The sequence below is a fragment of the Cannabis sativa genome, chromosome X (assembly GCF_029168945.1).
Source record: "Cannabis sativa cultivar Pink pepper isolate KNU-18-1 chromosome X, ASM2916894v1, whole genome shotgun sequence".
NCBI classification, from domain to species: Eukaryota; Viridiplantae; Streptophyta; class Magnoliopsida; order Rosales; family Cannabaceae; genus Cannabis; species Cannabis sativa.
The window spans coordinates 3,490,645-3,509,904 of NC_083610.1; the positions used below are offsets into that span (position 1 = coordinate 3,490,645).

At 32.3% G+C, this 19,260-nt stretch overlaps 1 protein-coding gene across 1 annotated transcript; it reads right to left on the reverse strand.

Moving 5' to 3' along the window:
- Positions 1-1,818: 1,818 nt before the first annotated feature.
- On the reverse strand, positions 1,819-5,323 carry LOC115707744 (protein disulfide-isomerase). The gene is made up of 11 exons (XM_030635789.2): positions 5,009-5,323; positions 4,640-4,670; positions 4,265-4,552; positions 3,989-4,177; positions 3,750-3,875; positions 3,277-3,414; positions 3,019-3,138; positions 2,792-2,909; positions 2,551-2,663; positions 2,229-2,443; positions 1,819-2,123 (listed from the first exon to the last, which is right to left on the reverse strand). The coding sequence occupies exons 1-10, from the start codon at positions 5,194-5,196 to the stop codon at positions 2,234-2,236; spliced, it is 1,521 nt and encodes a 506-aa protein (XP_030491649.2). The 5' UTR covers positions 5,197-5,323; the 3' UTR covers positions 1,819-2,123; positions 2,229-2,233.
- Positions 5,324-19,260: the final 13,937 nt, after the last annotated feature.

Sequence of the window (19,260 nt, forward strand, 5' to 3'; positions counted from 1 at the left end):
TACAGTTTTGGTTATTGCGGTAATTTTTATGTGGGTTTCCATGTGAATTTTAATTGTGATTTAAGTTGCTCCGTTAGTTGCTATGCGAATTTTCGTAAAATGTAAAAAAAAAAAATTTGCTTTTAAGTGTAAAAATGAAAAAATCTTTTATTTAAATGAATAAATGATATTTATAAATATAACATTTAAATGATAAAAATAAATATATAAAGAAATTAATGTATACTATAATATAAAATATGTGAGGTAAAATAATTTTTTTTTACATATTTTGAAAAATAAAGTAGAGAAGCTTAATAAGTAGTGAATTGTATAAATATAAATACTCAATGAAGTCAAGTAGAAATTAGACACTAATGTAAAAATACTGAAGGACAGTTAATGTACCAATAGACAATAACTATAAGTTTTATATATCATATCATTATTAGTAGTATAATTTAATAATAAATGCCACATTTGATGATGCTTATAATTTAAGTCTTTTGTGGTAGAAGTATTAAACACCTTAAAATGTCTATTAGACATGCTCTTGTTATACCTTTATTTGGTATTTTTTTTTAAAGGAAATCAACTTATCCTGTCATGTGGTTTGCTTATAATACCATTGGTTGGTGAGTGTGCCATTTGAGGAATTATATAATAAATAGATGCAATTTGGTCAAAGAAAGAAAGGCAAAAAGAACACATGGAAGAACAGAAAGTGTAATAGTTATAGATGGGTCCATAATGAATGTAGTAAAGGAGCAAAATAATGATGATTCCTTCTTGTTTTTGTTACTTTTTTTTAGTTTGCTGCAGTTGCATAAAAAAGGAAAAAAGAGAGATAATACATAACTAATGTGGACTTATCAAAAAAAAAAAAGAAAAACATAACTAATGTGGGCCAATATTCTTAAGTGGCACGTACCTCCAAATAAAAACCCACCTAACTAAGATTCGTTTGGTTTGGTGAGATTACTACTTATTCATCACATTTTTTACATGGATGAGACTAAGTAGCTCCGCAAATATCCTAAATTTGTTAACCTTTTAAACGTGTCACAGTCACTACTATGGCATTGTGCAACTAATTAGCGTTTTTTCACAAAAATTAAAATATTTGACCCTCCATATATTAATCGTAAACTCATACCTAATTTCATGCTATTGAATATGAGAAAGAATTATAGATCTATGATGTTTCCTAGACTAATCTTTTCTCTATGAATAACCAAACTTTAAAGCCTCATTAAAATTACAATTGAATTTTGAAAAAAGTACATACTCATTTTACTTGTTTTAATTTTTATTTTTATTTTTATATTTTTTTTAAATATACCTACTTTTATGAATAATATCCCTGTTAAACTTTAAGTTATGTAAATTATATGCTAAACTTAAATAGAGAATAAGAGTATATCAAGCAATCCACTAAAAAAAAAGTAAACATATTTTAATAAAAAATAATATGAAAATATTTTTGATTAATGTATATAAGAAAAGAGGTATTTTTCTAACTTATTGGATATTTATTGAATTGGGTTCGTATAATTCAATCACATATTTAGCCCAATGTAAAATGTCTTCATTAATACAATTTAAGGACAGTTTTGCGTTGGTGTTACTAGGAGATCTCATAACTGAAATAACTAACTCAAGAATAAAGGGGTTTTTTTTTTTTTTGAGCTAAAGTGAGAATGATAATTTTCGACCATAGAATAACGGATAATAATTAACAAATCGATTGATATGAACACAAATTAGAATAGCTTCTTTTAAGATGGGATGTTTATAGCAATATGATATATAGATAAATAATAGATCGAAGAGAGATTCTGGCACTGAAAACATAACTTAAAATCGTTTCTAAATTAAAAAGGTTTCTACAAATAACAAAACTTGTACAAGATAATTAAAGCTATAAGCTATTCTTGAAATTCTTTTAAGCTCTCTACAAATGCCAGAACCCTCCTCTCCATAATTTATTCAAGGAAACCGAAAAACAGAACTAACCGAAAGTATGAAAATCGAAAAAGAGAGGAAGCAAAGGCATTTTCTTTGTTGCTACCACTGTTAGCCGCCAAGTACCTTAAATAGTCGCTAGGCTTTTCACATTGTTGTATAGTACACGGCCGCCATTGCTGTTCAAACCCGAGAAAAAATAGGTACTCAGCATTTCGAAAACTAGCAATGAAACTAAAATTGGTGAGCTATGATACAAAAAGCTGTTAAGAAGAGAGACATACCATATTTAGAGCTCATCTTTTGATCCTGCTGCTTCTTCTTGCTTTTCAGCTTGCTTCTCAGCCTTGTCCCGATTCTTCTCGATGAAAGCAATGATGGCTTCCTTAGTCCTGTCCTCCTCGTATTGAGAGATTTTCCCGCTTGCTGACTTGAAATATAGAGTGGGGTATCCCTTGATATCGAAAGTATCACTTGGGAGATCATTTGCTGTAGCATCCTGCAAATTTGAAAGAAACAAGTCATACCAGAAACCAAGAATGATTCCTATGATCACAAAAACTGACTTGACTCGACGACATAAACAAGCAGGGTGATAGAACTTACAAGCTTTGCGATAACAATTTCAGAATCACTTTCGTATGAGGTAGCAATTTCGTCCAAGATAGGAGCAAGTTGTTTGCAGTGTCCGCACCATGGAGCATAAAACTCTAGGAGGACTGCAGCAAAAAGTAATTTCTCGTTATTCAAATATTCCCATAAATAACAGAACCAAGATCAACATAACAAATATAGTTAAAAGAATTCAAGATCATAAATTAAAATAGAGAGAGCTTGTAGTACGTACTGTTTTTGTCAGATTTGAAAACAAAGTCCTGAAGGGTGTTCGCAACGACCACTTTAACAGGTTCGTTGTTTTGCTCAGGGATTGGTTCAGACTTCTTGTATGGTGAAACATTGCCTTCCTGCAGTCATATCATTCACCCACAAAGGTTAGAACTAATATTTTTTTACAAGTATTAACAAAATTGTGTTTAGCCTTTCAGATTTAGGTATGTTGACGAGAAAATATACCTTGTAATCCTTCACCCATGTTGCGATATGCTCAGGCTCCAAATTTGCCTTCAAAAACTTTTGGCCGTCATTGGTCTGGACAACAATTAGGGGCACTTGATCCTCCCTAAGTCCAAAATACTGTAAAGCAAGTAAGCAGAATCAGTAAAGCTTACAAACTTAAACCATGACATTACAAGCTTACAGCAATAAATTATGTCTGTTAAACAATCTTGAAAATAGATACAAATGGAAACTGGCAAATGAAAAGACACCAACCTGGAAGGCACCTTCGCTGGCCTCAACGTCTCCCAATAGAAAACTTAAACCTTCTGTTTTGTATTTCTCAGCAACATCACGATACTTTGCTCTGAAAGCATCAGCCACCTCGCTGGTGAAGTTCAAAAACAACATTGCCTACCAAAAACCAAAACTCAGTATAAAAGTAAACATAATTGATGACTTAATTGATTGCTATTAGTAGAGAGAAAAAGAGGATGCGGGGGGAAAAATGAGCATCCAATGATGAACAACCAAGAAACTAACAATGTCAAGGAACTTCCAAATCACAAGACATACGGTACAAATATACATTATGTACTGCCCAATTCATTGTGGTGCTTGTTTAAGCATAACAAAAACACAGTATATATATTTTCAAAACCATCAAAGTATACTACTGTGATCATGCAATAATTCATCCACATACAAATTTAAAGAAGAAAAAAATTAAGTATTCCATCATATAATACCTTTGCGTTGGGGCTGTTAAAGAATTTGATAACAAAAGGGTGATTGTTAGGGTCTTTGTTGAACTCGGTCACAACTGGCACACTAGACTCTTCAATAAATTTCTCCAAAGCATCAACATTGAATTCCTGTATCCACGATTGCTAAATTAGATACCTTACTTGACAATGTTTCTTGAAACAATCTTGTTTATGGAAACAAAAAATGATTGAACTTTTTCAAAATTTGTAGTACAGAGTACCTTAGAATCAACAAAAAGTTCGTCAAATGGCTTCAAAAGTCTAACCAAAGGCCCAGTGACTGATGATTCACCACGTGGGACGAGCTTGGCGTCTGTAGTATGAGCAAACTCATAGTCTGCACGCAATTTGTCGGCTACAGCCATGAAATTCTCAAACTCCTCACCGGAAAATTTGGGGAACACTCCAACCTGCAAATGCAAAGACAGTTAATTCCATGCCATGTAAGGATGATGAGGCAAAAATATAAGGGTATAACATAAGCAGCGAGCACTTACAATGACTATCTTCTTGTCGTCAATGATACCACTGGCATCTTCTACAGTCTTAATTTCAGCAGAAGCAGGGCCACTTTGTTTCTTCAAATATTCAACAATACCATCAGCTTCACGTGGTCCCTTGTATTCCTGAACATTCTTACCACCATTCCTAAAAATCTTAAGTGTGGGGAAACCCTTGATGTCATGTTCAGAAGCGACTTCTTTGTTCGCTTCCTCAGTACAATCAATTTTAGCCAAAACAACTGATGGATCATGGCTGCTCAAAATAGAAGCAGCTTTCTCATACTGCAATGTAATAGATATTGACGTTTAGATAATTTGATAATACAAAAAGTATGAGTTTGTAGATAAATTTATATAAATGCTTCTTACCTCTGGAGCAAGCTTCTTACAGTGTCCACACCTAAAAAAAAAATAAGAAAAGGGGAATGAAAATTAAACATAAATTATAAATAAATCGATGGATTTGAATAAAGGAAACACACTACTCTAGTGCCCAAACAGTAAACATTTCATTTATATATATAAAAGAAAATCACACAAATTGAATCAACCAAGGCGAACATGAAGGATCATTAAACCATTGCATGCACAACAATAAAAACTCAAATAAGCTCGGTAATTCAAATATAAACATTAAATTCCCAAGAAAATCGTAAATCTAGGATACAATATAGTAATGAGGAATCAGATCCACAAAATTACCGATCAAAACAAAAATAAATAAATAAAAATCCATACCATGGAGCGTAGAACTCGACGACGATGAATTTGCTCTTACTGATAGTGTCGGAAAAGTTAGACTGATCCAAAGTGAGAACGAACTCCTTTTCGGATTCTTTCGATTCAGTCTCCTCAGCTGAAATCACATTCAACGATGAAACAAAGAGAATGCAAATGAGAAAGGAAATACAAACCCTAGACGCCATTGTCGATCGAAGCTCTCTCTCTCTCTCTACTCTGTTGATTTTGTTTCTCTCTCTAGCTTCTGAGGAAAGCTTCTCTCACTAAATGGGGTTTTAAAGGAGACTCGGGCAGAGAAGGTAGAGAAGGAACGCGACAAACGTGTTAGTACCACACGTGACAGTATTTCAGTTGTTGAATCTTTCTCACGCGCTCCAGTCATGTCTACTCGCACTCTGGTAGGTTGAGTTACACGTGGCGGTTTTTCATTGGATCTGTATCGTCACTAAGATGAAAATTCTGAATAAATAAAATCTCTCTTTTTTTCTGAATTTATTATTTAATAAAATTTCAGGGAAAAAAAAATACTTGTTGCCATGTTTTATAATTTGAAGAAAAAACAAAGAGTAAATATTGTGGTGTTTTGCAAAAAATTAAATTGACACTTTTGTTTTTTTTTTTTTGAATGATACAAAATAATAATTTGAGTTTAATCTAGAAAATTAGTGATCAATGGTTATATGCTTAATCTAGAAATTAGGTGCTCTCTTTGGGTAGTTCCTATCCTTATGAAGGGAGTAAGTATTGGAAGTTATTTTCGCTTCAAGTTTTTATTGGGCTCTTACATTCACGGAATGATGACTCTTATATACAAGTATGTCACTTTGGCTGCTTCTTAGAATGACGACTAACCTTACAAATCAACACGAATATTTTCAGCGTGCTTTGTCCTCACTCGTACACTTCCTGGGAAAACTTCTCAGGAGGTTACCTATCCTAAAATTGCCCCAAGTCAAGCACGTTTAACCATGGAGTTTTTTCGTGATGGGCTACCGAAAAATAAGATGCACCTTGTTGATATAGGTAGTACCAATCAATCTATTTAAGCTTTCTTCATTAGTCACATACCTACACAGTCTCAGAATCATCACACATGACTTTCCCCAGACGATGTGGGATTGTACAACTTCTGGATAGATCACGGGGCTCTGACTGTCACAATCACCCCCCTTTGGGGGTCCGACGTCCTCGTCGACCACACTTCCAGCTGGGTCAAGGCTTTGATACTATTTGTAACGTTTCCACTTCAAGCCTCCATTGGGCCCTTACACCCACAAAATGATGACTTTTATACACGAGTACGTCACTTTGGCTGCTTCTTGGAATGACGACTGACCCTACAAACCAACACGAGTATTTCCAGCGTGCTTTCTCCTCACTCGCACACTTAACCGTGGAGTTCTTTCATGATGGGCTACCGAAAAACAAGATGCACCTTGTTGATGTACGTGGTACCAATCAATCTATTTAAGCCTTTTTAACTATGTAGTCACATACCTACAAAGTCTCATAATCATCACACATGACCTTCCCCAGACGATATGGGATTGTAAAATTCCCGGTTTTTCTCCTTCGGATCACGGGGCTCTAACTATTACAACTTGAGCTGAATTTTTAACAAAATAAAACCTAATAATAACCTCTGTAGAAAATGACATGACAAATTGTCTACATTTTTTACATTTGCACCAAGTTCCTTGCATCTAGTGCCTAGGTCGACCCTAAGTTTTGAGCTCCTTCACTCTAACGCTTTCAACCGAATGATAACGCGAGTGTTTGATCATGAGATAAGACAACAAAATCACCATGCACCTGAGGGGGTACCCAAGTAGCTCTGTGCAGGTGAACACCTCTCCAGGTGCTCGTTTTTTCAACATTGTGAAGTAAGCAATGGAGACCTAGTTATAACACAAGAGTGACGAGACAACGTGAAATTTTTTTGAAAAATATTCACTGCACATGGTGCCCAGGTAAACATGACGCCCAAGTGGCACTTTTTGTACCACTCAATAACACCTATCTCCAGAAGTTATTGTGCATTTAATGTTTTTTTTTAGGGAAGTTGCAAGATCACATTGACCATCTAAAATACACTAGGAACATGTGCTTTGGATAGCTTAGCGACCACCTGGCCAAAAACAAAACCCTCATGGTCGCATCCTTTATTCTTCTCTAAAGATAGGTGAACATTTAAATTTAAAGTATTTTGACCATATCTCAAAACTCACATCTCTAACTTATGCATTCTTGGTGGTGAAAATCTTATTCAAAACCCAAAATGATCATGTTTCTCGAAGAAGTCTAAATTCAAGGAGGAAATGTCAAATTATTGGTATGATATCATAATTATTTACAAAGTCAAATTTTCAACACTTAAGGAAATTTAGCTATTGTGATAGCCAGAGTCCCGTGATCTACAAAGAGAAAGACTGGATAAATTGTGCAATCCCTCCCACACATTGCCTGGGAATGTCAAGTGTGATATTTCTAAGATTATGTTGGTACGAGACTACACGATGACTTAAATAGATTGATGAGTACTACCTATGACAAGAAGATGCATCTTCTTTTCGGTAGCACGTCACTTGAGAACTCCAAATTTAAGCGCACTTGACCTAAAGCAATCTCAAGAAGACCTCCTAAATAGTTTTTTAAAAAGTGTGCGAGTGAAAATAAAGTACGCTGGAAGACTCGTGTTGATTTGCAGGGTCAGTCATCATTCCAGGAAGCAGCCAAAGTAACGCACCCATATATCATTAAGTCAAAGTTCATCAGATGTAGACCGTTATAGTTATGATACCAGATCAATAGTCTACATAAGATCTCATAATCAACATCTATCATTAAGTCAAAGATCATCAGATCTGGACCGTTTGGCAAAAATCAATATTTGCAGACGAAATCAAGCCTCAAAGTTCTATGATCAAGATTGAATACTAATATTTAAATTCAATGGTGGTGAAGATATGGCAAAAGAAATATTACTAAAATTTAATAATTAAAGTATTTAATTTTTTTATAGCAATCAAAATTTACATATTTTAATTTAGAGAAATGCTAAAAGGTACTAGTGGTGCTAAGCACCTTCCTATGTGTCAATATTGTTAAAGACAATATATAATAACTGTATTAACTGCCTTAACTATTTTTTAGTTATGTTTGTTATATCTTAAGGGTAGTATTGTCTTTTGTCTTTGTTCATCTACTGTGTATATAAAGGCTATAACCTCCTTGTTCACAATTAATGAGAATCAATTTATTTCGTTCTCTTGTTGTTATTTCATTCCTTCACATGGTATCAGAGCATGCTCTAATTCTCATTCATCGTCTTCTCCGTTGGTCTGTGAATGTCTTCTCCACCAACAATGTCATCTACAACAAGCCAGTCAACTGCGTTTGGAGCTACAACATCATCGTTCGTCCCTGTTGTATTCTCTCACAAGCTGGCTACAAAATTGGACCATGACAACTTTCTTCTTTGGAAGCCTCAAGTTCTTTCTACAATTAGAGGTCACAAACTTCAACAATACATTTCTAAAACTGTTGTTCCTCCACCAAGATTTCTTTCTGATAATGGTCGATCTGCTGAAAATGTTAATCCTGCCTTCATTGATTGGGAACAACAAGATCAATTGTTGTTCTCCTGGCTTCTTTCATCTATGACTGAACCTATTCTCACTCGTGTTGTGAATAGTGAAACCTCTGCTGCACTCTGGGTCGTTCTTGAATTGTACTTTGCCTCTCATACTGAAGCCAAGATTGATCAATATACTACTGAATTACAGAATCTCAAGAAAGGTGCTCTCACTCTCATTGAATACCTACTCAAGGTTCGTTCTCTCATTGATAAACTCAATTCTGTTAGACACACCACTTCAAATAAAGAACATGTTACTGCTATTTTTCGAGGCCTTCCATCGCCTGACTATGATACTTTTGTAATCTCTGTGAATTCTCGAGCTGAACCTCTTGAAGTCACTGCTCTTGAAGCCCTTCTTTTGGCTCAAGAACATCGTATTGAACGAAAGCACAAAGATCTTGATTCTGCATCCGTGAATCTTGCAAATTTTAGATCTCGAGGTACTTCTTCCAATCCTCACAACAAAGATCATTGGAATCCCTATGCCACTGGTGGAAGATCAAACAACAATGGATACAATTCTGGAAATTCTAGTGGACATGGGTTCTCTTCTCGACCCCCAAACCCTGGAGGAAGAGGCAACTTCAGTAATACTCAAAACAACAACTCTGGAAGAGGAACAAATATCACCAAACCCACCTGTCAAATCTGTTCTCGACAAGGACACTATGCTTCCAAATGCTATCAAAGATTTAATCCTGGATTTCCTGGTTTTGGTGCTGGTCCTAGTAATAACACCAATAATTCTCCAATAGCTATGGTTGCCTGGTATCCTGACTCAGGGGCAACACACCACTGCACTTCAAATGATAGTAATCTCTCTCAGAAAAATGATTTCAATGGGCAAGATCAGATATACATGGGCAATGGTACTGGGTTAAACATTGAGAACATTGGTAAGAAACTTTTTTTGTCTATTGATAAATCCAAGATTCTTACTCTTAATAATCTTTTGCATGTGCCCAAAATAACCAAAAATCTAATCAGTGTCTCAAAATTTGCTTCTGATAATAACGTATTTTTTGAGTTTCACCCTGATTTTTACCTTGTCAAGGATCGGGAGACACACCAGGTACTGCTGGAGGCTACTCTTGAAGCTGGCCTATATGTGTTTCCCCCTCTTCAGCCTACATCAAAGTTACAACAACCTTCTCATGCTGCTTTTCAATCTCTGTCAACAATTTCCTGTAATAGCGTGCAATGTAACAACACTGTTAATAATTCCTTATTTCATTTGTGGCATTCTCGTCTTGGGCATCCTGCCATTAAAACTGTTCAACAAATCATGCACAAATGTAATATCTCTAATAGCAATAAAAATGCTTTTGATTTCTGCTCATCATGTTGTTTAGGCAAAATACATAAGCTTCCCTTCAATAGATCTACTACTGAATATACTAAACCTCTACAACTGATACACTCTGACTTATGGGGCCCCTCCCCAATGATTTCCTCAAATGGTTATCATTATTATGTGCATTTTACTGATGCTTTTTCCAGGTTTACATGGGTTTATCTTTTAAAGAACAAGTCTGATGCCATTCAGACATTTATTAACTTCAAAAACCTTGTTGAAAAAGAATTCAATTTGCCTATCAAAATGCTACAATCGAACTGGGGAGAAGAATTTCAAGCTTTTTCACCATATCTTACTGAGCATGGCATTCATCACCGACTTTCTTGTCCCACCACCCATGAACAAAATGGTGTGGCAGAAAGAAAGCATAGGCATCTCATTGAGACTGCTCTAACTTTACTTGCTCATGCCTATCTCCCTTTGTCTTTTTGGGATGAAGCTGTTCGTGCTTCAGCTTTTCTAATAAATCGACTTCCCTCTTCTGTTCTCAAAGGAGACACTCCTCTCCACAAACTGTTCAATATCGAAACTGACTATTCTCAGTTAAGGGTTTTTGGTTGCTCATGTTACCCTAACACTCGACCATATAATAGACACAAACTTGCCTTTCGATCCGAGGAATGCACATTTCTTGGTTATAGCCTAAAGCATAAAGGCTACAAGTGTCAATCTGCCTATGGTAGAATCTTTATTTCTCGAGATGTCATCTTTAATGAGCACCAATTCCCCTATGCAAAATTGTCTCCTACTTCTGTCTCCACTCCCATAACCTCCTCCAACACCTCTGTTCCTGTCCCTGTTAACCCCACTCTTTTTCATCCTCCTGCTCCTAACATCTCCCCTACTTCCCCTTCTCTCTCTGATTCTCCATCTCTTTCCTCCCCTTGTTCTCAGCCTTCTCCTGTTACATCCAATCCTACCACCTCTACCAATGTTCACCCAATGACTACTAGAGCCAAAGCTAGTATCTATAAACCCAAGGTATATATTAGTTCCAAAACACCATTGACTCTTACAGATGCTCTTGCTGATCCCCAATGGAATGCAGCCATGGGAACTGAAGTTGTGGCACTAAAAAGAAACAAAACATGGACTCTTGTTCGACTGCCTCTTGGTAAGAAAGTTATTGGCTGCAGATGGGTTTTACGAGTCAAAGAAAACACTGATGGCTCTGTCTCAAAATTAAAAGCACGGTTAGTTGCCAAGGGTTTTCATCAAGAATATGGTCTTGATTTTCAAGAGACTTTCAGTCCAGTTGTAAAGTCTCCTACCATCCGAATTGTACTTACAATTGCTCTCTCTCATCAATGGCCAATCAAACAACTTGATATTAATAATGCCTTTTTAAATGGCATTTTACATGAGGAAGTCTACATGCAGCAACCCCCTTGCTTTGAAGACAATGACAAGTCTCTTGTTTGCAAGCTTCATAAGGCTATTTATGGCCTTAAGCAGGCCCCTCGAGCTTGGTTTGATCAACTCAAGGAAACTCTTCACAGTTTTGGTTTTCAGAGTTCAAGGGCTGACACATCTTTATTCATTCGCATTCTTCCACAACACACAACTTTTCTACTGGTATATGTGGACGACATTATAGTAACAGGAAGTGATTCTACTGCCATATCGACTCTCATATCTCAACTCAACTCCATTTTTGCTCTTAAAGACTTGGGTGATCTTCACTACTTTCTTGGCATTCAAGTGACTAAAACTGCTACTGGTTTACACCTTTCTCAGACAAAGTATATAACTGATGTTCTTTGCAGGGCCAAGCTTCAGTTTGCCAATAGTTTACCCACTCCAATGACAGGGGGAAAAGCTCTCTGCCATTGGAAGTGACCCTGTCAAAGACCCATCTCACTATCAAAGTCTTGTTGGTGCTCTTCAATATGCAACCATAACAAGACCAGAAATTTCATACTCGGTTAACAAAGTATCTCAGTTTATGCATTCTCCTCTTGAGTCACATTGGAAAGCTGTTAAGAGAATCTTGCGATATTTGAAAGGAACTCTTGATTATGGTCTTACACTTCAGCACTCTACTTCTCTCGACCTTGTTGGATTCTGTGATGTTGACTGGGCATCTGACATTGATGATAGAAGATCAACTTCAGGCTTCTGCGTTTATCTTGGGCAAAATCTTGTGAGCTGGACATCAAAGAAGCAGCCTACTATGTCTCGATCTAGTACAGAGACAGAATATCGAAGTTTAGCTAGTATAACTGCAGAAATCACATGGATACAGTCATTGCTCTCTGAGTTAAAAATTCAAGTTCCTCGATCACCAATCATATGGTGTGATAATTTAAGTACTGTTCAGATGGCTGCCAATCCTGTACAGCATGCTAGAACCAAACATATAGAGTTGGACTTACACTTCGTCAGAGAAAAAGTTTTAGCTAAAACTCTCACAGTGAAACACACTCCATCTTGTGACCAAACTGCAGATATTCTCACAAAGGCCTTATCCAACACTAGATTTGTGTTTCTTAGAAGCAAACTCAAAGTCGAGTCTCTCTCCACCTTGAGTTTGAGGGGGAATGTTAAAGACAATATGTAATAACTGTATTAACTGCCTTAACTATTTTTTAGTTATGTTTGTTATATCTTAAGGGTAGTATTGTCTTTTGTCGTTGTTCATCTACTGTGTATATAAAGGCTCTAACCTCCTTGTTCACAATTAATGAGAATCAGTTTATTTCGTTTTCTTGCTGTTATTTCATTCCTTCACAAATATCGCTATTGATTTAATTTAATATTGGGTCCCATATAATTTAATATAATAGTTTTTAGGGAATATCGCTAGTCAATCATAAAGCGACAGTCTTAAAGGTACTAGGCACCATAACAATACTCTTTAATTTAACAAGTATTGTAAAATTTTATTTACCATAGGTAAAGAAAATATCCATAGCAATGCTCTTTAATTTAACAAGTATTGTAAAATTTTATTAACCATAGGTAAAGAAAATATAATTAATGCTCAATTATTACTTACGATCCAAATAGAATTTTAAAAGAAAATAATTATTCGTATATTTCCAACCACATTCTTAATTCCATAAATTTGTTTGTATTGAAAATTTTAAAGGATTTGGTGAATACGCACTACCTTTCAGTGACACGCGTGCCTGCCAATAATGTCGTGACACGTCATATAATGGTTGGACCTCCTAAAATTGAATGCATCCTTTATATTTATAGAGCAAGGGCACGATTGCCAATACAACTTGATGAGAGCATTGGATGATTGATTATGCAGAAAATAAATATGGTGGACCACCTCTAGTAAATTTCATCTTATCTAAGAACATGTATATATAAATTTGGTAAGTGTATACTATGCACTACGCCCCCTTTTTTGTTTTTGTTTTTTTTTAAATGGAAATGGTTTAGTTTATTAATAAGATAAACCATTCTTAAGAATTTAATGTGGCGTTTGGTAATACTTTTTTAATCAGTTTTCTGTTTTTAAAAGTAGAAAAGTGAAAATATTTTTAAAAAATATGTTCGATAAAACTGTTTTTACTTTTCAATTTTATAATTAGAAATCAAAATTTTAAAAACAAAAAAAAAAATCACTTTCAATATTTTTTTAAACAGTTTTTTTTTTCTTAATCAATCTTTTGGATTACGACCTGATTCAAACCCAAATCCCCTCCCCACGGCCCTGGCGCTGAACCCGACTTTTGACTTGAACCCGAATCCAACCTCGGACCTAGACCCGACTTAAATAAAATCAAAAAATAAAAATAAAAATAAACTTTACAGAACACACTTTTGTTTTCTGTTTTTAAAATTGAAAAACAAAAGTGGTTATAGAACTCATTTTATTTTTCAAAAATAAATTTTTTAAAAACAAAAATTTTACTTTCATTTTTTGATTAAAAAATTAAAAAACAAAAGTGTTACCAAACGGCACCTAAATAACTCAAAAGTGAGTAGTAGTCAAAAAAAAAAGACACGAACTGACCAAAAATAATAACGTTTCGCAAGAAAAATACACCATCTTATTAGCATACCAGCAATCCAAAAGCTGAAGGAAGCTTTACCGAACTCTTAATAGCTTGAACAGCTACCAAGTAGTCGGATTCAAGTGAAACTTGTTGCCACCCTTTGCCTTTACACGACCCATTTTGCCAACTGAAACTGCTTCCACAATTGTTCCATTGCTTTTCCTAACAATAAAGCTGAAATTAGGGTTGTACATCGGTCGGTTTAGACGGTTTATCCTATATATTTTCTAACACAATCTAAAGTTCGGGCTACTAAAATTTAAGTACAACCCGCCCAATTTAAAAAAAAAAAACTATAAACCGACAGCGGTTTGGTCGGGTTAACCCACCCAAACTGGTCAAACTTCTTTTTTTATTTCAAAATTAAAATTAATAAAAATTAAAATATCATATTTCACCAAAATACAACACAATATATATGACTTTGAAACTAACAATTAAGTATATAACTTTATATTATAATATATTTAATCATTTATGTTATATATAATAAAAACTAAAAAGTAAAAAAAAATTAAAATCCAAAGTCGGGTTGGTCGGGTCATTCGGTTTAATTGGGGGGGTTGGACCTATTTTCAACTCGCTTAATTAACAAATTGGATGGTTTGTAATTTTTTCGGGTTATTTCGATTTGTAACTTTTATCGATTTTTTTGAATTGGTTTGGGTGGGTTATTCGGTTTGGGTGATTTACAATTTTTTTTTTACAACCCTAGCTGAAACCAAATGAATTTGTAGCTTCGAAAATATCACCATCCACGTTGACCTTAATTGTATTAGTTGCAGGTGTAATCCATATCATGAACAAGTAGAGGTTCCATTCTTCTTTGTTGAGCAAAACTCCATTGATTAAGGTTAAATCTTGGAGACGAAAATACTTCAGCATCCATTTTAGTTCATTTATTCCATATGAGATCATTTCGAGTGTTCCATATAGCCCATGAGACCATAAGTACTTCCTTTGAAATATTATAATCTTTTCCTGCAATTGTTTCTTTGAACCATTGACAAAATTCAGCAGAAGTATTGGAGTTGAAGCTGATGATAGACTAGTTCCAGCAGGCTGTTGCAAAAGAGCAGCGAACTAAAACACGAAGAATGGTTTCGACCTCTTAATGACGGAAAGGACACAGTAGATCGACATCAACGTGTTTTGTTTACAACTGCACTTTAGTGAGAAGACACACTGTATACACTACGTCCCTTAAATGATTGTTTTAGTAAATTTTTTATTTATTTCGACATACTTAAACAGTTTTTTAATCTAATTTTCTTTTCTAATAATACCTTGTAGTTATTTATGACGTTTCTTCTTATACGAATATTAAGTAACTATTTAAATATTTTTTTTTGTATTGTAAATTATTTAAAATTTTTAAAAAATTTACAAATAATTTTAAATAATTATAATATATGTGAACATAAAAAAAAAAAATTAAAAACAATTCTAAATAACTAAAAAGAGAAAAATATACAAAAATATACCTTTAAACTTTACAAGGTACTACAAATTCTATAGACTATAATGATTTCATTTTTCAATAAAATAAAATCAATTTCATCCTTTTTTGTGTCTCGGATATCAATAATGGTATGGTATCCTATAACTTTTTTTTTTTGTCTTTAGGGCCCATAGCATATTCATATATTTTATATTATCTTTACTTTTGGTGTGATGTATTCATTCAATAGTCTCTTTACAATTTTCTTTGTTTAGTGATAACTCATATATGAATATTATAATCTACCACGTTGTATGTTACTTAAATTTATATGATATAATATTCGAGCTTAAAATGAAGTCTCACCTATTATAACTTAAAATATATGAATATAATTCTTAAATATAATTAGTATGGGACCTCAAATAATGTTGGACATATTACAACATTATTGAAATTAACACTACTCAAATTGGAAGTAAATGGATGAGAAACTTAAAAGTGATACTAGTTTTTTCTATTGATGAATAAAAATGATTCAATATATATGAAAAAGTTTTCTCTTCTTTATTTTTCAAATTCTATGAAAAAGTTTTATCTTTTATTTATACAGATCATCCCTTTTATACATCGTGTAGAAAAGTACTTATACATAAAGGTATTTATAAAATAATTAATACGATTTAATTCACTGTAGATTAAATTTGATTGAAAATTCTAAAATTTGTATTTGTGGGGATCGAATATTAATTTACATACAAAAATAGCTAATTCAATTCATTCTGTACCTATTTATATATATTTAAAAATTTATAAATGTATAATTCATATTTTTTTTAAAAAAAAAAACTAATATATATATGTTACATATATTTATATATTTCAAAATTTAATATATAAAATATATGTATTTATATAAAAATAAATATATAATCTAAAATAAACTAAATATTTCTATCTACATACAACTTTTTTTTTCGTCTTTTTTTAAAATTTGTTATTTAATTGTTTTAATTTATTATCGATACATAAAACAATAATAACTTTTATTTTGTTGTTGTTGGTTATATAAAAATAATTTATAATGTAATAAATATTAAATAATTTAATATTAAAAAAAAATAATTAATCTAAAATAACTAATCAAATCCTTATTATTGTTGATTGAATTTAATTGGATTTGAGCTCTTTAGCAAATTAGATTTGATCCAAAATATAAAATTCACATTTAACTTTTTTCAAGTATTTCATTATTACACATAGTAGCTATTAAGCTCTAAACATTAAGGTGGCGTTGGCTAGAGGTAATAAAATCAAAAAGAAACAATTTTCATTCCATTCATTTATTTGGTTGCATATTAGAGTATTGGAATGTCATTCCAATAGAATGACTTTTTCACCATTTTGGTAGAATGATTATTCTGTTTTAAAATGAAAGGAAAAATTATTCCAATGCATGATGAGAAAAAAAATTAATAATTTTTTATGCATTTTAAAATTTATTACATTCTATTTCTATTTTTATTTACATTTTCATTCATATTCTCATGTTTTCATTCTTCCCAACCAAACATTACCTTACATTTTTTGACGTTATTCTATTATTTTGTTGAATTTCAAGTCAAAATATATTCTTGAATTCTCTATCACATATGCTCGAGTTTCAAAAATAATTCCTAGAAAGGAAATTAAGAATTAAGATTTTATTATACGTTTTTTTATTTTTACACTTTAAAATAATTTTTTTGCATTTTTTAGGAAATTCTACATAGAAACTCCTATTACAACTAGCGTTGTAACCTAAATTGCAACAAAAAATCGTATAGAAACCCCTATTGCAACTAGCGTTGCAACTACTTTAGAAACTCACACTGTAAATTTGGAAAAAAAATTATAAAAATAGTATATGGGTATATCATAAGAAATTTGAATTTTAAGTAAAATTATATGTGGGATTATATAATTTTTTTAAAAAATAAATGAAAATATAATAAGAAAATAAAAATAAATACATCATGAAGAGCCCTTTTAACTTTGAAGTATAATAAAAGAAAATAGCTCATAATAAAAAGAGAATTATTAAAAAGGAAAAAAAATCAATATTTATAGCATATAGCATATTCTATCCTTAAAGTATTATGCCTTAATCCTTAATTAGTTTTATAACCAAACCACATTCAATAAGAGAAATAGGCTATTAGTAGAGAGGCCAATTTGGACCAATATATAAAGAATAATAATCACTTACCTTTACAAAATTAAAAAAGACTTTCTCATCCACAAAGGTGTCCCTCACCTAGTGAAAAGTCATGGATTAATTAACATTAAATGACTTTGTACGGATTTACAAAGTATTTTTATTTTATTTTATTCAAAAGAAAAAAAAAAAGATTACAAAGTATTCTTTTTAACCATATTAAATGGCACAACTTGTAAATAAAATTACTTCAACTACAAGTTATTATTGTCACTTTTAAAACATTTGAAGAAAAAAATCACATAAAATTTTTAAAAAAGAAAAATATAAAAAGCCTTAAAAATGTATGAAATTGAAAATTGTTTATCAAATTTAGATATATAAAAAAAAGGAGATTTTACAAAAAAAAAAAAAATGGGAATAATTATATAGTTTACAAAAATATGATAATAAAGTAATGTAACAAAATATGGTAATTTTAAAAAATATAATAAACATTCCAACAAACTGACATGGATAAATTTAATAAAATTTTCAAGAACAATTATCACCAAAAAGTTGTCAAAATAATAAAAAAAAAATCACTATGGCTCGTTTGGAACGCCGTATTAGGTCGTATTGTATTATATTGTATTATATTGAACTATATTTTATGCAATTTTTTTTATGTAAAAATATATGTGGTATAAATTTTTATGGACACCTAAATATATAATATTTTAGTATAAATTAAAATTTAACATAGTATTATATAAAAATATGATATATAATCTAATTCAATATAATACAATACAATACAATACAATACGACCTAATGCGACGTTCCAAACGAGCCTTATAAGATTGGATTAATCACTATCGGAAAATCACTTGAGCTGTCATTGTTAGTAAAAAGGTTGTTAGAGTTTTCATTGTCAATAAAAAAGTTCTCAAAAAAACCATCAAAGTTATTGTCATTACCGAAGTTGGATATTGTAATTTGTTATAGAAAAACAAATTAGGTGTATTAAAAAAATGTGATCAAAGAAATCTAATTATGTAAAGTAACTAAATTAAAATTATATTCGTTTGTTTAAAAATGTGACTTAGAAACCAGTTACATAAAATAATTAAATTAAAAGCTACACAAAAATTAGTTACATAAAAGATTTAATAAAAAACCAATTAAAAAACAGCACAAATAAAATATACCTATATTAACAAAAAAGAAATACTCACAAAAAATATCTCATATTTTCTGTAACATCCTAATAGAAAACACACCATATTTCTTAAATATTTTTATATAAATCATCACTTTGAAATTGGAGGCCCATATTTACCCAAAATAATGGGTTGGCCCATTTCATTCACTAAGCCACCTATAGTTAATTTTTATGTGTAGTTAGTTTTTGAGAAATGCTAAAGTAACTATAGTGTTTAGTAATCCTGTGAGGTATATTATTTTTTTCTTTATAAACCCAAACTTTTATTGAAAGAGAAACATGTAGCGTCCCCTCTTCAAGCCTCTATTGGGTCCTTACACCCACAAAATGGTGACTCTTATACACGGGTACGCCACTCTGGCTGCTTCATGGACTGATGACTGGCCTAACACG

Excerpts from the sequence above, each read along its gene's own strand:
- LOC115707744 (XM_030635789.2), bottom strand. The coding sequence starts at position 5,196 with ATGGCGTCTAGGGTTTGTATTTCCTTTCTCATTTGCATTCTCTTTGTT. Across the intron at positions 4,178-4,264 it reads ACGACAAGAAGATAGTCATT|GTTGGAGTGTTCCCCAAATT; the intron begins GTAAGTGCTCGC and ends TTGCATTTGCAG. Across the intron at positions 3,139-3,276 it reads CCAGCGAAGGTGCCTTCCAG|TATTTTGGACTTAGGGAGGA; the intron begins GTTGGTGTCTTT and ends CTTGCTTTACAG.